General features: G+C 42.6%; 1 protein-coding gene across 1 annotated transcript; it reads left to right on the forward strand.

Moving 5' to 3' along the window:
• Positions 1-10330: 10330 nt before the first annotated feature.
• LOC110136625 (olfactory receptor 52R1) lies at positions 10331-11275 on the forward strand. Its single transcript, XM_020892432.2, has one exon. It carries the CDS (start codon positions 10331-10333, stop codon positions 11273-11275), a length of 945 nt encoding a protein of 314 aa, XP_020748091.2.
• Positions 11276-15531: the final 4256 nt, after the last annotated feature.

Genomic DNA, 15531 nt, shown 5'->3' on the forward strand with positions numbered 1-15531 from the left:
TGGTGCATGTGTTATTTATTTGGTGACAGGCTGTGGTTAGATAGATGGGAAGAAAGTTGGGAACAGGAACAATAAAACAATAAATTTTTGTGTCCAGAGGTTCTGATCATGGATGTTGGGATGTATTATTCTGGCCCAGTATAACAATAAAGAAGGTACAAGTCCTTGCTCCTACATTGACATTGGTGAGAGGTAGGACCTTAGTAACCCATTCCCATCCAAGATTCCTTATCTATAAACCTTGGACTTAAATATCCCTGGTTCCAAACCCCTAATTTATCTCATATACACACTACTATATATAATATAGCTAACCAACAATGACCTACTGTATAGCACAGGGAACTGTACTCAATGTCTTATAATAACCTGCAATGGAAAAGAATCTGAAAATAATATTTATACATATGTATATAACTGAATCATTTGCTGTACACTAGAAACTGATACAACATTGTAAATTAACTATATTTCAGTTAAAAAATAAAATCCCAGGTCTGCTAATATCCAGCTGTTTCTATGATTATCAAATGCCAAGATGTATTTGAAGTACTTCTTTCTAAACATTTATGTTTCTTAGAAGCTCAGACTATGAGGATCCTGTAAAAAGGTGGAACTGATGCCAAGTGAAAGAATTCAAGAAATTTACTTTCTAACAAATAGGGAAACAGAAATCAAATTTAAAAGCTGTGTGAAATAACAATAAAATATACAATAAATATCAAATTTGAGCCACACAGAAGTACAATTCACTCAATTTCTTGATAGAACTGAATTTCATGCTTTTCCTATAGACATATATGTGCTTGCAAATGCACCCCTTAACTTTCACAAGCTCCAGCTTTGGGGCTGTCACTCTGATCCCCTCTCCTCTCCCTCCTCAGGTGTGCAGTCTTTTGCCTCCCCTCTCCCCATCCCTCCCTCTGCTCTGTTCCTTGCCCATCTGATGTGCTTTCAACAGTCCCTCTTCTTGGTCTGCACCTTCTGGTCCTAGCATCTTACCTGGCTCCCAGCAGAGAGGCAGCTGCCTTTTCCTCTATCACCCAGCCAACTGTACAGTGGGTAGCTCTCAGACCCAGCCTTCTGAGGAGCCCAGCATGTGACTCAGCCCTGCTGCCAGGAGCCCCTTGGGGCTTGGAGAGAGTAAAACTAGATGAGCAGCATAATCCTGGGTGGAAGACTAGAATTTCCCAGGAGGCTCAGCTGGGAAATACTAAATAGTATGTTTTAGATTGAAGAAAATCTAAATAATATGTTTGCCATCTCTTTTAGTTACTTCACCATCTTTATAAAATGTTCCATGAATGTAAAGTCTTTTTTTTTCCTCCATTAATTTTCAATTTTGTTTATTGCTGTGCAGGGTGCAGACAAGAAATGCCCTTATCCTTATCTCCTTTCATCATTCCCAGATATTAATATAATCACCTACACCATAATATTTGTCTGAATATTTATATAAATTTATATATGGTCTTATGAGTTTGAGTAAACTCTGGGAGCTGGTGATGGACAGGGAGGCCTGGTGTGCTGTGGTTCATGGGGTCGCAAAGAGTCGGACACGACTGAGCGACTGAACTGAACTGAACTGAACTGAACTGATGGTCTTGTAGCTATTATTACATATACTATATTTGTGTTTCAGTTGTTTGAACTTTAAAGCAAATCAATTTTGATTGGAATATGATTAAATAAACATTATTCAACACAGAATCTAAAACCCAAGAAATTTTCTGTAACTAAACGCGTATCTGGCTTCCTAGGTGGCTCAGTGGGTAAAGAATCCGCCCACAGTGCAGGAGATGCAGGAGACACGGGTTTGATCCCTGGATAGGGAAAATCCCTGGAAAAGAGCATGGCAACCCACTCCACTATTCTCGCCTATGGAATACTGTGGACAGAGGAGCCTGACTCTACAGTCCATAGGATGACAGAGTTGGACATGACCGAGGGGACTCAGCATGCAAACACACAGCACTGTGAGAGGAGGCATCCATTCAACAAAGTAAAATCACTTTTTTTTTCCCTTTGGCTCTGATTCAATTACCCACATTTATGTCACATTTTTGTTTAATTTACACTCGACCATGGATTTCTGGGATAACATTTTGCTTTCTCCAGAATTCAAGTTATCTTCCATTTTGCCCGCTAGCAATTTAAAGGGATAAAGACAAGCTTTCAACATTCAGAGATTACGACTGCTGATTTCAGTCTGAGATGGGAAGAAGACATGTTGCTTGTTCTGTGTCCTCCAGAGAGGCTCTAGAAAAGTAGGAAGACTTCCTCCATACACAAACCTTCCAGGAGGGAGGTTGGATCTGAACAGTGTACTACTCCAGAATTATTGTTCTGGGTCTTAGTTTAAAATACCCCAAAGTACAAAAACAGAGTCTCAACTTCCCTAAAGTTATTAATTAGCTAAATATCATCCCATTAATGTCTTTATCCCTTTGGGCTTGAGCAACATGGATTGAACTGATATTTCACTTTATGAGTCAGTGTAAAGGCACCAAATTCTGTAGGAATTTAGGGAAAAGTGCAGAGAGAAAAGACAGACACCTCTCTAGGGCTCTCCTTTCCCATTTCAGACTTGGGTGGCAGGTCAGCATTGCTTGTCCATTGTCCACCAAAGGGGAAAAAAAAATCTGTGATCTGAAAGTCAGAATCAGCAGAATAGAATGAGGAAGCTGAGAGGCATCTCTTTGGAGGGAACTTTGGTCTGTGAAAAAGACATTAGAGAGTCTGGAAAATAGATTAATTAGTGGAGACAAACTGGTTTTGAAAGGGGCTACAGCAAATGAGTAGCTGAACCCTGGTTGAGAATAGTTACCACCCCTAAAGGAGTTTACAGAAGAGGTGAGTTTTCTCTTAAGGCTCATGGGCAGAAGGCAATAAAGACACCATCCTAGATAAGGCAGTCTATACCCAGAGATGCCAGAAAATCAGCCTGGAATCTTGTTATAGAGGCAACCAGTCCAATGAAAAGCAGAGTTCTGCACTCAAATTCAGATTTCCCTATAATTTGCAGGTCCCCTTTGTATCTGGCTTTTTCATGACAGGGCAAGCAAAAATCTCTTCTGTGTGCTACCAGAGTGAGTGTGCCAATCAATCACACTAGCAGAGGCAGTGGTGTGGGCCACTAAGAGCACTGGGTGTGGACTTATGCACTCAGCACTAATCTATTGGGTTTCCCTGTGGCTCAGCTGGTAAAGAATCCACCTGCAATGCAGGAGACCTGGGTTTGATCCCTGGGTTGGGAAGATCCCCTGGAGAAGGGAAAGCTACCCACTCCAGTATTCTGGCCTGGAGAATTCCATGGACTGTATAGTCCATGGGGTCTCAAAGAGTCGGACACGACTGAGCGACTTTCACTTTCAAATTTGTTATGTGGTCTTGGGCAAATCACCAGTCACATCCACAACTGGGCGTTGTTCTGCTTTGGCTCTGTCTCTTCGTTCTTTCTGGAATTACTCCTCCACTCTTCTCCAGTAGCATACTGGGCACCTACTGACCTTGGGAGTTCATCTTTCAGTGGCCTATCTTTTTGCCTTTTCATACTGTTCATGGAGTTCTCAGGGCAAAAATACTGAAGTGGTTTTCCATTGCCTTCTCCAGTGACCACGTTTTATCAAAACATCTCCACCATAACCCGTCCGTCTAAGCTCAATCAAGATGGCAGAGTAGAAGGACGTGCACTTGTCTTCACTCATCTTCTCTTGAAAGAACCCCAAAATTATAACTCACTGCTTAATAACCATCGATAGGAAAATGTTGGATCCCACCAAAAAAAAAGATACCCCATGTCCAAGGGCAAAGGAGAAGCCCCAGCAAGATGGTAGGAGGGGTGAAATTGCATTTAGAATCAAACCCCATACCTGCCAGAGATGCTCAGAGGGCTCAAACAAAACCTTGTGCACACCAGGAGACCCCACAGAGACTGAGCCAGACCTGCCTTTGAGTGTTTGAGTGTCTCCTGTGGAGGTATGGGTCAGCAGTGGCCTGCCGCAGGGGCAGGGGCTCTGGGTGCAGCAGACCTGGGTATGGCATAAGCCCTCTTGGAGGAGGTCACCATTAACCCCACCATAGAGCCACCAGAACTTACACGGGACTGGGAAACAGACTCTTGGAGGGCACAAACAAAACCTTGTGCACACCAGAACCCAGGAAAAAGAGCAGAGACCTCACAAGAAACTGACTCAGATTTGCCCATGAGTGTGTCCAGGGGTCTCTGATGGAGGCGTGGGTCAGCGGTGGCCTGCTGCAGGGTCAGGGGCACTGAGTGTGGCAGTGCATGCATGGGACCTTTTGAAGGAGGTCGCCATTATCTTCATTACCTCCACCATAGTTTGGGCCTTGCCCATCAACAGAAAATTGGATTGAAGATTTACTGAGTATTGCCTCACCCATCAGAAAAAAAACCCAGTTTTGCCCATCAGTCAATCTCTCCCATCAGGAAGCTTTCATAAGCTTCTTATCCTTATCCATCAGAGGACAAGACAGAATGAAAATCACAATCACAGAAATCTAATCAAACCGATCACATGGACCACAGCCTGTGTAACTCAATGAAACTATGAGCCATGCCATGTAGGTGCATGTCTCAATGTCCAAATTTTCCCTTTTTAGAAGGAGATCGGTCATATTGACTAGGAACCCACTCTACTTCAGCATGAAATTATTATTACTAGTTTATTTTCATTTCATTTCATTATCTATTTATTATAATTACTAGTTTTAATTACATCTGCAATGAGCTTGTTTCCAAAGAGTTGGACATGACTGAGCGACTAAGCATAGCACAACATGAGCTTATTTCCAAATGAGGTCACATTCAGAGGTACTAGAAGTTAGAACATCAGTATCTGAATTCAAGTCCTTACTATTGAAGTCAAATCCACCCTCTGTACCCCAGCATGAAACTAATTCTCAGACAGAGTTTTAGGTGAAATAGAAAATAATAGTTTTATTGCTATTGTAATGCCGTCATACTCTGTGTCCGAATCTGGAGGGATTATGAAGAGTTTTATAGTAATGGCTCAAAGACGACATGGTCATCTATTGGACAGTCTTCTGATTGGCTGGTGGTGTGCTAATAAGTGGGAGTCAGCATCATCAACCTTCTGGTTCCAAGTGGTCTGGGGTCTACATGTTTGTGGGAAGCATACAGTTAATTTCTTCCACCTGGTGGGATGTGCTGATCTGCAAAACAGTTCAAAGTTATTGTTACGTATATCCCTTGAGAGAGGATCAGGACACTGCCCCAAGGCTGCACTATTTTGTGTGTGGGGGGGGTGGGTTGGGGGTGTTATTTTGACTGTTCCTCCCTTTGTCTCTATATCACCTCCCTTCCCTAGCTAGCAACTGTTGAACCCACTTACTGGAATTCACGGAGTCAAGGATACTGAATAAAGACTATTTCCTGTAACTAAGAAATGGTGTTGCAGAAAGGGGATACCTTCCAGAGCCCACTGGTTGGTGGCTTGATGACTTAATGGCAGGCAATATTCTTTTCTTACTGAAATGGCAGGTGACATTGTTTTCTCCACATGTATAGTGAACTTGCCCTCACAGAGGCCTGTTATCACACTAAAATGTATACTTCATGGAAGTAATTATTTGTTCTTGCATGTATATACAATTTCACATACAAACATCCTCAAGAAAATCCACTATCTTACATACGTATTTATTACTATCACTCAGATATACACATCAATATACATGACGAATGAACACACTTGCACATTGCACAAAATATCCCTTCAGTTGTAAATATACATACTCTGGCAAACAATAAAGTACATGCATATAGATAAAGTTACATTCATACAATCAGTGGACATGAATTTGAGCAAATTCCAGGAGATAATGAAGGACAGGGAAGCCTAGTGTCCTGCAATCTTTGGGGTCACAAATAGTCTAACCCATCTTAGTAACTGAACAAAAACAATCTCAGCAACACACATTATTATATGTGCCTTCAAATGCACTCATATAAAGAACGCACACATATAGAGAAGAAAGGAGATTTAGGGGTTAATGCTTCCACTTTTAGTCTCCAGGCTTAGAGGAAGTCAGTTAAAGTAAGAGGCAGTGGGACCTAGGAGGGTGGAGAGAATTGGTGCTTGGGGGAAGGGAAAGTGTAAACACTCACAGGTTTTTAAGAGGCTCCATTTGGTGTTCTCGGTTATAAGCTGTTTTTCCAGAAGCCATTTACAGTTGTGTCTGGTAAAGTTGGAGTTGGTGAGAGATAAAGCAGAGCTTTCAGTGAGAGGTGCCTTGGGCCCCAGTTATCTCTGCCCATCCCAGGGAGCAGTAAGACTCACAGTCTATAGGAGCTAGAGGCATGGTATGCTCTGTGCAGAATGGCCTGACTCACTGGGGGCTCCAGGCCCAGAGATCATGACTGCTGATCTCCAGCCTGAGATGGGAAGACTTGCTGCTTGTTCTGTGTCCTCCAGGAAAATTCTATAAAAATAGAAGGACTACCTCCTTACACAATCCATCCAGGAAGGAGGTTGGATCAGGATGCCATACTACTTTGGAATTATGGTTCTGGGTCTCAGTTTTAAATGCCCCAAAGTAATAACTGCTACTGCTGCTGCTAAGCCACTTCAGCCATGTCCGACTCCGTGTGACCCCATAGACGGTAGCCCACCAGACTCCTCCGTCCCTGGGATTCTCCAGGCAAGAACACTGGAGTGGGGTGCCATTGCCTTCTCCATCCCAAAGTAATAAAACAGAGTGTAAAATTCCCGGAAGCTGTTCCTTAGCAAGATAGCCCATTTAGTCTTTAGCCCTTTGGGTTTGAGCAACGTGGATTGAACTGATATTTCATCAGGTGAGTGAAGGTACCAGATTTCAAAGGAACACAGCAGAAAGTGCAGAGAGGAAAGAGAGGTGCCTCTCAAGAAGCTCCCATCTTCCACTCAGACTTGAATTTCAGGTCATCTCTGCTCTTCCACTGTCGACCCAAGAAAGAAAATCCGAGACCTGAATGTCAGAGCCAACAGAATATAAGAATAGAATGAAGAAGCTGAGAGGCATCACTCATGAGCGACCTTTGGTCTGTGAAAAGGCCATAGGAGAGTCTGGAAAATAGATCTATCAGTGGAGAGAAACTGGTTTTGAAAGAAGCTACCGTATATGAGTAGCTGAACCCTGATTGAGAAGAGAGTCACCACCCCAAAAGAAGTTTATATAACAGGTGAGTTTCTACTAAGGCTCGTGGGCAGATTCAATGAAGATGCCATTCAGCAGTCTATACCCAGAGGTGCCAGAAAATCCACCTGCAACCTATCGCAGAGGCACCCAGGTCAATGACTTAGTGGGGTTCCAGATTCAAATGCAGATCTATCTGTAATTCACTAAACAATTTCACAGGTTCCCTTTGTGTCTGGCTTTTTCATGGCAGGGCAACAGTGACTGCTGTATGCTGCCAGCATGGGTGTTGCAATCAGTCACTACCTAGCAGGGGCAGTGTTGTGGACCACCAAGACCAGTGGGTGTGGAGCTGTGTGCTTGGCACTGATCTCTTGTGTGGTTTCGGGCAAATCATGTAGCTACCCTCGGTTCTGTTTCTCTCACTGTAAATAAAGGTACAGAGGCTTTACGAGAGAAACTATACAATGTAAAAGTGTATAGTGTTGTATCTACAAAAATAGCAATATCTTTCAGAATTAGATTATTCTCTTTGATAAATGTATATCCAGCATCATCACCAGTACCCACTGCAACAGTGAGGATGACTCAAGTATGCTTTTCCAAGTGACCTTAAGCCTCAGTGACTATGTCCTTGCAAGTGAAGAGTGACACACAGGAGGTGAAAAGAGGGAAATGAGGGAGCCTCTGGAGTAAGCACAATATATGACTGTTTGAGAACACCAGGCCAGGTCAAAGGGGATACAACAATCCCTAGTGCCCAGATAATGTATGTGTTTCTGAATTTCTTTTCATTTTCTGTTTATGATTGGTGACTTTGTTTTTAATGGCTAAGCCTTGTGTGTGTGTGTGTCTTAGTTGCCCAGTCATGTCCGACTCTTTGAGCCCATCAGAGTTGTGTCCAACTGTTTTGCAACCCCGTGGACTGTAGCCTGCCAGGCTCCTCTGTCCATGGGCTTTCCCAGGCCAATGACACTACAGTGGGTTGCCATTTCCTTCTCCAGGAGATCTTTCCCACCCAGGGATTGAAGCTGTGTCTCCTGCATTGGCAGGCAGATTCTTTCCCACTGAGCCACCTGGAAAGACCCAAATATCTACTATCTAGGAAGGATGGTAAAGTTTTCAATTTAGAGCAGGACTTAGGATCTTAGTTCCACTTCTTTCACAATGTTACAAATCTAGATAAAATCAGAAAGAGGCTAAGCTTATTTCAGATCATGCATAAACCCTTCTTAGGAACCACTGAGTTGTGTGAATGAAACATTTGTCCATACCCAGAGGTGATTTGATAAAGGGAGTTTGAAAAGATGCTCTCCTTGACTATGTCTTTCTGTTCTGAAGGAAGTAAGAGCTAATGCTTTCAAACAAAGACTCGTGTCAACTGAGATTAAATTGTGTAAAGATATTGGGTAAGAACCAAGTGTGTTTTTTGCCATTGACTCTGAGATAGACAGTGGTCAGCAGTGAGATCAGACTCAAGCATCAATCCTTGTGATACCAGCAAATACCAGCAGAGGATGATGTTCCCAAAGTCAAACCCTGGCCAGCAGGGCAACGGCTAGTATGAGAAATGGACATAACTGTCTTCTGGGTTTGGAGCCAATGTGGAAGGCTCTGTCAGACATTTAAAGATATGGAAAATTGTTTCATGACTCCATTGCTACTGAATAATGACCTTTATTTGTTAGTTTCTTCAGTCAACATTGATTAAATTCCCTTTCTTTGCAAAGCAGAGGTTCTAGGAAGAAAGCACAGCTCAGGGATAACTTCATGAAATTTATCACTTAGGACAAGGATTGAAAAACTATACCCTACACCAGCTCCACTTTGCAGCATGGTTTTAAAAATAAAGTTTTGTTGGAGCACAGCCACACCCACAAGTTAGATATTGACTATGGCTTCTTTCATGCTACAATACCTATGCTAACTAGTTTTAAGAGAGATTCTGTGGACCACAGAGCCTAAAATATTCATGATTTGACCAAGGAAAGTTATTTGATTCTCCAACTGAGAGGTCATACACTAAATCCATTATAGGTGCCCAATTGGTCAGTCCTTTACCTACTAACCGAAATCTTCACAGCATTTGTATTAGAGTTAAAACTAACTCAATAAATACACTGCTCTGGTCCTTTAAGTCAAAGTCTTTTCCAGAGTGACTTCCTACTTTGAAAAGTGACCCAAGTATTGCTGCTGTTTTAATTCAGGAGCATGAGGACCCAGCACGGAGACTGTTGTTTATAGATCTCTGTCTACTTCATCAGGATGTCTGTGTATACATCTAAGTATTTCTATAGAAGGAAAAAAAGGGATTATCATGTAAAAATTCAAATATATTCTGGCTCTGAATACTCGCAATACAGGTCAGTCTAAGTGTGTATGAAATTCGGAGAAAAACAGGGCATGTGGTGTAGAAGCCTGGCTCAGCCCCTAACCAGCCTGGTACCCTTGGCTAGGGTGCTTGCTCCACTTCCTAGAGATCAGCCCTGTCCTGGGAGGGGCTAGGGGGAAGGCATGACTGGACTTCCTCCTGGGGCCTCGAGAACACAGTAGGATCCTTGGCTTTGGGAGTCTCAGAAGCTATCAGCAGGGAGATGATGAGGTCAGCTGCATATGTATCCCCCCTCGGAGAAGCAGGAGCCCTCTCCCGGCTGGAAGAGCAAGGACAGATCACTGCTTCCCACATCCTCAGAGCATGGGTCCTCCAGAAACTGATTCCTCATTGTGGTGTAGTAAACCAACTGCTTCCCTGAGTTAGGGATTTCCAACAAGGATGAAATGACCTATATGAAAGTTTAAGCAAATCAGTTGTCAGTTCTTACTAGAACACAGGGACAGAATTAATATGGCCTTATTCTTCAATTTTCCTTTTACATATTCTTATTTCAAAAAAATGTTGTTTCTTATAAAATGTCATGGTTGCAACTAGTGGTGTGTTCTGACCCCATATTCAATAACATAAATGTACATAATTAACACAGATTAGCATCATTTTATATTGCAAGATTTTACTTATTAAAATAGCTGAAGTTATTCTGCTTTACCATTAAATTTTACTTTATTATTCAATTCTTATATCCAAATATAATAAATAATAATAAAGATTTATTTTAATGCTATCTCCTGCAGAGAGTAGATACCTTCCCAGTAGAGAAATATAAGCCAGAGTGCAATGCTGACTTCAGGGAACAGCTCTTCTCATCCTGTGTCCTTCATCCTGCTTGGGATCCCAGGATTGGAGAATTCCCAGTTTTGGGTTGCCTTTCCATTCTGTGCCATGTATGTTGTGGCTCTAGTCGGCAATATCACTCTCCTTCATGTAATCCGAACTGATCCCACCTTGCATGAGCCCATGTACCTCTTTCTGGCCATGCTGGCTACCACTGACCTGGTCCTCTCCACTTCCACACAACCTAAAATGCTGGCCATATTCTGGTTCCATGATCATGAGATTGAATACCATGCCTGCCTCATCCAGTTGTTCTTCATCCATGCCTTTTCTTCTGTGGAGTCCGGGTTGCTCATGGCTATGGCCTTGGACCGCTACGTGGCTATCTGCTTCCCGCTGCATCACTCTAGTGTCCTGACCCCATCTGTCGTGGGTAAACTGGGGGCAGGTGTGATGATGAGAGGGCTGCTGTGGGTGAGTCCTTTCTGCTTCATGGTGTCCAGGATGCGCTTCTGCCCCAATCGGATCATCCCCCAGTCATACTGTGAGCACATGGCTGTGCTGAAGTTGGTGTGTGCTGACACTAGAGTAAATCGTGCATATGGACTTTTTGCGGCCTTCTCTGTGGTTGGCTTTGATGTTATTGCCATCAGTGTATCCTATGTAATGATTCTGAGAACAGTGCTACAGTTACCCTCAAGTGAAGCCCGGCTCAAAGCTTTTGGCACATGTGCCTCTCATATCTGTGTCATCTTGGCTTTCTACATCCCTGCTCTCTTTACTTTCCTCACCCACCGCTTTGGACATCATGTGCCCCGAGTGGTACACATCATGTTTGCTATTCTCTATCTCCTGGTACCTCCCATGCTCAACCCCATCATCTATGGAGTTAGAACCAAACAGATCAGGGACAGGGTTATTCAAGGATGCTATGGAAAAGACCCCTGAGTCAAAGCATAGGGCTTCAACCACCCCAATCACCCCACCGATCTGGGAATATAAATGCAGAAGTTCACCAGGATGTCACATATTTTCACAAAATCATCCTTGTGAACACCTGGCTCAGAGATCAGCCACCCTCCCAAAGTAAGGGGAACACTTTGCAGAATACCCTGAAAGTAGTGACTGATAATGAATGCAAATTTTACCTATGTTTGATAGCTTACAGTGAATGATGTTGGATTTGTGATCTCCAAAGAAGAGGATTTAGCTTCAGGATCAGGGACCAGGCTTGATCACTCAGAGCTTTTGTGTGGCAGAAGTTTTATTACAGTGAAAAAGGACAGAGAAACCTTCTGACATAGACATCAGAAGGGGGCAGAGAGTGCCCCCCTCTTGCCTTAGCAATTGGTTATTACAGTAAATCAAAAGAATGTCTCAAGGTCATAAAGGTCTTACCAGACTCACTCCCACAATATACATTTTAAGATGTCAGGATTATTCAGAGGGTTCTTTTTTTTTTTTTTTTTTTTTTTTTTTAATTTTTATTAGTTGGAGGCTAATTACTTTACATCATTACAGTAGTTTTTGTTATACATTGATATGAATTAGCCCTGGATTTACATGTATTCCCCATCCCAGTCCCCCCTCCCACCTCCCTCTCCACCCGATCCCTCAGAGGGTTCTTAAGAAGGAGAAACATGTCCTCCAGCAGGATACATTGTTACATAATCATTCTTACAGAGTTTAAGGGAAAACTATCCTTGAGCAAGATCTGTTGTTTTTTTGTGTAATCATTAGCTCTGGGCTTAAAGAAAAAGAAAAAATGTTTTATGTGACTAAGATGAAGGAATGTAGGGAAAAAAAAAAAGTTTCTCCTTTTCTCCTCCTCAAGAGCCCCAGACCTGTTTCTCGCTCTCGGAGACCCCAGACTCCTTATCAACCCTGCTTTATTTACTATGTCAAAGCCCTTGATTGTGTGGATCACAACAAACTGTGGAAAGTTCTTAAAGAGATGGGAATACCAGACCACCTTACCTGCCTGCTGCAAAACCTGTATGCAGGTCAAGAAGCAACAGTTAGAACCAGACATGGAACAACAGATTGGTTTCAAATCGGGAAAGGGAGTACATCAAGGCTGTGTATTATCACCCTGCTTATTTAAATTATATGCAGAGTACATCACGTGCAAATGCTGGGCTGGATGAAGCACAAACTGGAATCAAGATTCCGGGAGAAATATCAATAACCTCAGATATGCAGATGATACCACCCTTAAGGCAGAAAGTGAAGAACTAAAGAGCCTCTTGATGAAAGTGAAAGATGAGAGTGAAAAAGTTGGCTTAAAACTCAACATTCGAAAAACTAAAATCTTGGCAACTGATCCTATCACTTCATGGCAAATAGATGGGGAAACAATGGAAACAGTGGCAGACTTTATTTTCTTGGGCTCCAAAATCACTGCAGATAGTGACTGCAGCCATGAAATTAAAAAAAAAAAAAATGCTTGCTCCTTGGAAGGAAAGCTATGAAAAACCTAGACAGCATATTAAAAAGCAAAGACATCGGAGAAGGCAGTGGCACCCCACTCCAGTACTCTTGCCTGGAAAATCCCATGGACGGAGAGAGCCTGGTAGGCTGCAGTCCATGGGGTCGCTAAGAGTCGGACATGACTGAGCAACTTCACTTTCACTTTTCACTTTCATGCATTGGAGAAGGAAATGGCAACCCACTCCAGTGTTCTTGCCTGGAGAATCCCAGGGACGGGGGAGCCTGGTGGGCTGCCGTCTGTGGGGTTGCACAGAGTCGGACACGACTGAAGCGACTTAGCAGCAGCAGCAGCAGCAGCAACAGGGTAATAGAATCTCTAAAACTGAAAATATTCAGGGCCCAAAGAGGTCTATTTAAACAGCTCTGTCCTGGCAAACCTAAAATGACATTCATCATTCCCACCTCCTAATTTTATGGCTGAGGACTCTGAGAGGTGAAAGACACACTCAGGTACCACAATTAGGTGAAGAGCTGGAATCAAGTTTCTAGACTCCTGCTCCAGCCCTTTCCATGACAACTAATTACCAGCATTCATGATCCAATTTCTTTATAGCACCAGAATCTTCTCTGTGATTTTGAAAATTCTTTCAGGATGTGTAGGAACAGTATTCAAAATTAATATGGGGATCCAAAATGGAAAATACTGAAACGTAAACCTATGCCATGAGCAGCTACACTTATGTTTTCCATTTTTGTAAAAAAAAAAAAAAATCAAAACCTTTTTAATACACTCGTGCCTTCTCTGCATCCTTTCCTAAGATTCTTCCACTGCCTCTGCAAATTTATTATTCTATATTACATTCAAGATTGCTGGCCTACCTAAAAAAAATTTAAAAATATAAAATAAAAAGCAAAGACATCACCTTGCCAACAAAGGTCCTTATAGTTAAACGTGTGGTTTTGCCAGGAATCATGTATGGATGTAAGAGTTGGACTATAAAGATGGCTGACCACCAAAGAATGGATGTTTTTGAACTGTGGTGTTGGAGAAGACTCTTGAGAGTCCCTTGTACAGGGTGGACATCCAACCAGTCCATCCTAAAGGAAATCAGTCCTGAATATTCTTTAGAAGGACTGATGCTGAAGCTTAAGCTCTAGCACTTTGGCTACCTGATGCAAAGAACTGACTCATTGGAAAAGACTCTGATTCTGGGAAAGATTAAGGGCAGGAGGAGAAGGGGGCAACAGAGGATGAGATGGTTGGATGGCATCACTGACTCAGTGGACATGAGTTTGAGAAAACTCCAGGAGATATTGAAGGACAGGGAAGCCTGGTGGGCTGCAGTCAATAGAGTCACAAAGAGCTGGACACAACTTACCAACTGAACAACAAGAACAGGATACTTGCACAAAGGAAATTGCCCTACTGCAAAAGTGGCTCTTGGTCCAAATTGGATGCCCTGTCACATCTTAGATGATGATACTAAACCAGCCTCCTGTGTCCTGTGGGTTAGCATAGAAACTACTGTTTGTCTTTAGCATACCCTAACAACTGTATGAAGCACTGCGAATTGATTGGAACTTACATTCATCCTAGAGGCCACAACCAACAGGAAAAACTTAGAAAATGAGTTATACATTGAAAAGGAGAATTGCTAAAATATGTCAATAAACTAATTTAACTTGAAATGAGGCTTTGCCAGTTGCCCACTACATATCAGAGTGGCCCCCAGAAGGAGGCTTAAATTAAGCCCCTTTGAAATATTTTATGATAAGCCATTTCAAGTGTCTGACCAGAAAGGGTATCTGTGAATGATGAAATACCTATTTCTTGCTAATTATGTTGAGTCTTTGGACATTATGAAAACCTCTGTTCTTGAGTTTTGCTCTATTATACTAACCTCTGACCTTGAGTGAAGGGCTCACGATCGTGCCCTTTCCGTGCCTCACAGAGGGGCTTTAACATGAGCCTACCATTTGGGATCCAAATCCAACAGAACCCTGCCGTTCCCTGATACCCTCTCAGTTGTCTGCCGGTCTTGGGTGCCCTCAAGCCTGGAACTGCCTGCTTCCTGTCAGGTGAAATACCCCACTGTCCTTGGGAGAGGACAAAGCCCAGATAGATGCCTTGTTTGCATATCTGGGCCTTTTTCTAGAAAACATTTTATCCACAATTAGCCAAATAGTTCAGGACTCTGATAGTATTTTTTAGACATTTGTCATATGTAAGGATAGCTATGAGCCAGTTGTCCACATATTAGAGTAAAAGCCTTTCATCCAATATTAAGTTTCTAAGCTTCCAGCTGCCTATGCAACTGAAGGAGCCTTACATTTTTTCTAACTCAGTGATGGAGTCCTCCTTAAAACCTAGAGAGAACAACGGGCTGAGGATCAACTGACTGCAAGGTAGACTGGCCCATACAAGGTATTATTCACCATGAGCTCATCTGTCAAATTGCCTGAGATAAAACCTTGGATTCACCATACTCAGATTAAAGCTGTACCTCTGTCTTTGAAAACAAACCCAACTCCCAGGAAGCCTGGGGAACATTGGGTTTGTGAACCCTTAGAGGACTTAAGATTGCTCTTCAAAAAGGTTGTGTTGAGTTTACAACTTCCTTACAGCTGGAGAAGGATAGGTCAATCTACTTCTTTAATCCTATTCTACTGAACCACACAGCATGAGGTTCAAGTAGTTGAGAATTATACTCTACTAAAAATTCTAAACATTATGTCCTGCCTGTGGGTTTAACAGTCAGGCAGAGGGGCAGAAT

The sequence above is a fragment of the Odocoileus virginianus genome, unplaced genomic scaffold, assembly GCF_023699985.2.
Source record: "Odocoileus virginianus isolate 20LAN1187 ecotype Illinois unplaced genomic scaffold, Ovbor_1.2 Unplaced_Contig_30, whole genome shotgun sequence".
NCBI lineage: Eukaryota > Metazoa > Chordata > Mammalia > Artiodactyla > Cervidae > Odocoileus > Odocoileus virginianus.

Coding starts and splice junctions, on each gene's coding strand:
- LOC110136625 (XM_020892432.2), top strand. CDS start 10,331: ATGCTGACTTCAGGGAACAGCTCTTCTCATCCTGTGTCCTTCATCCTG.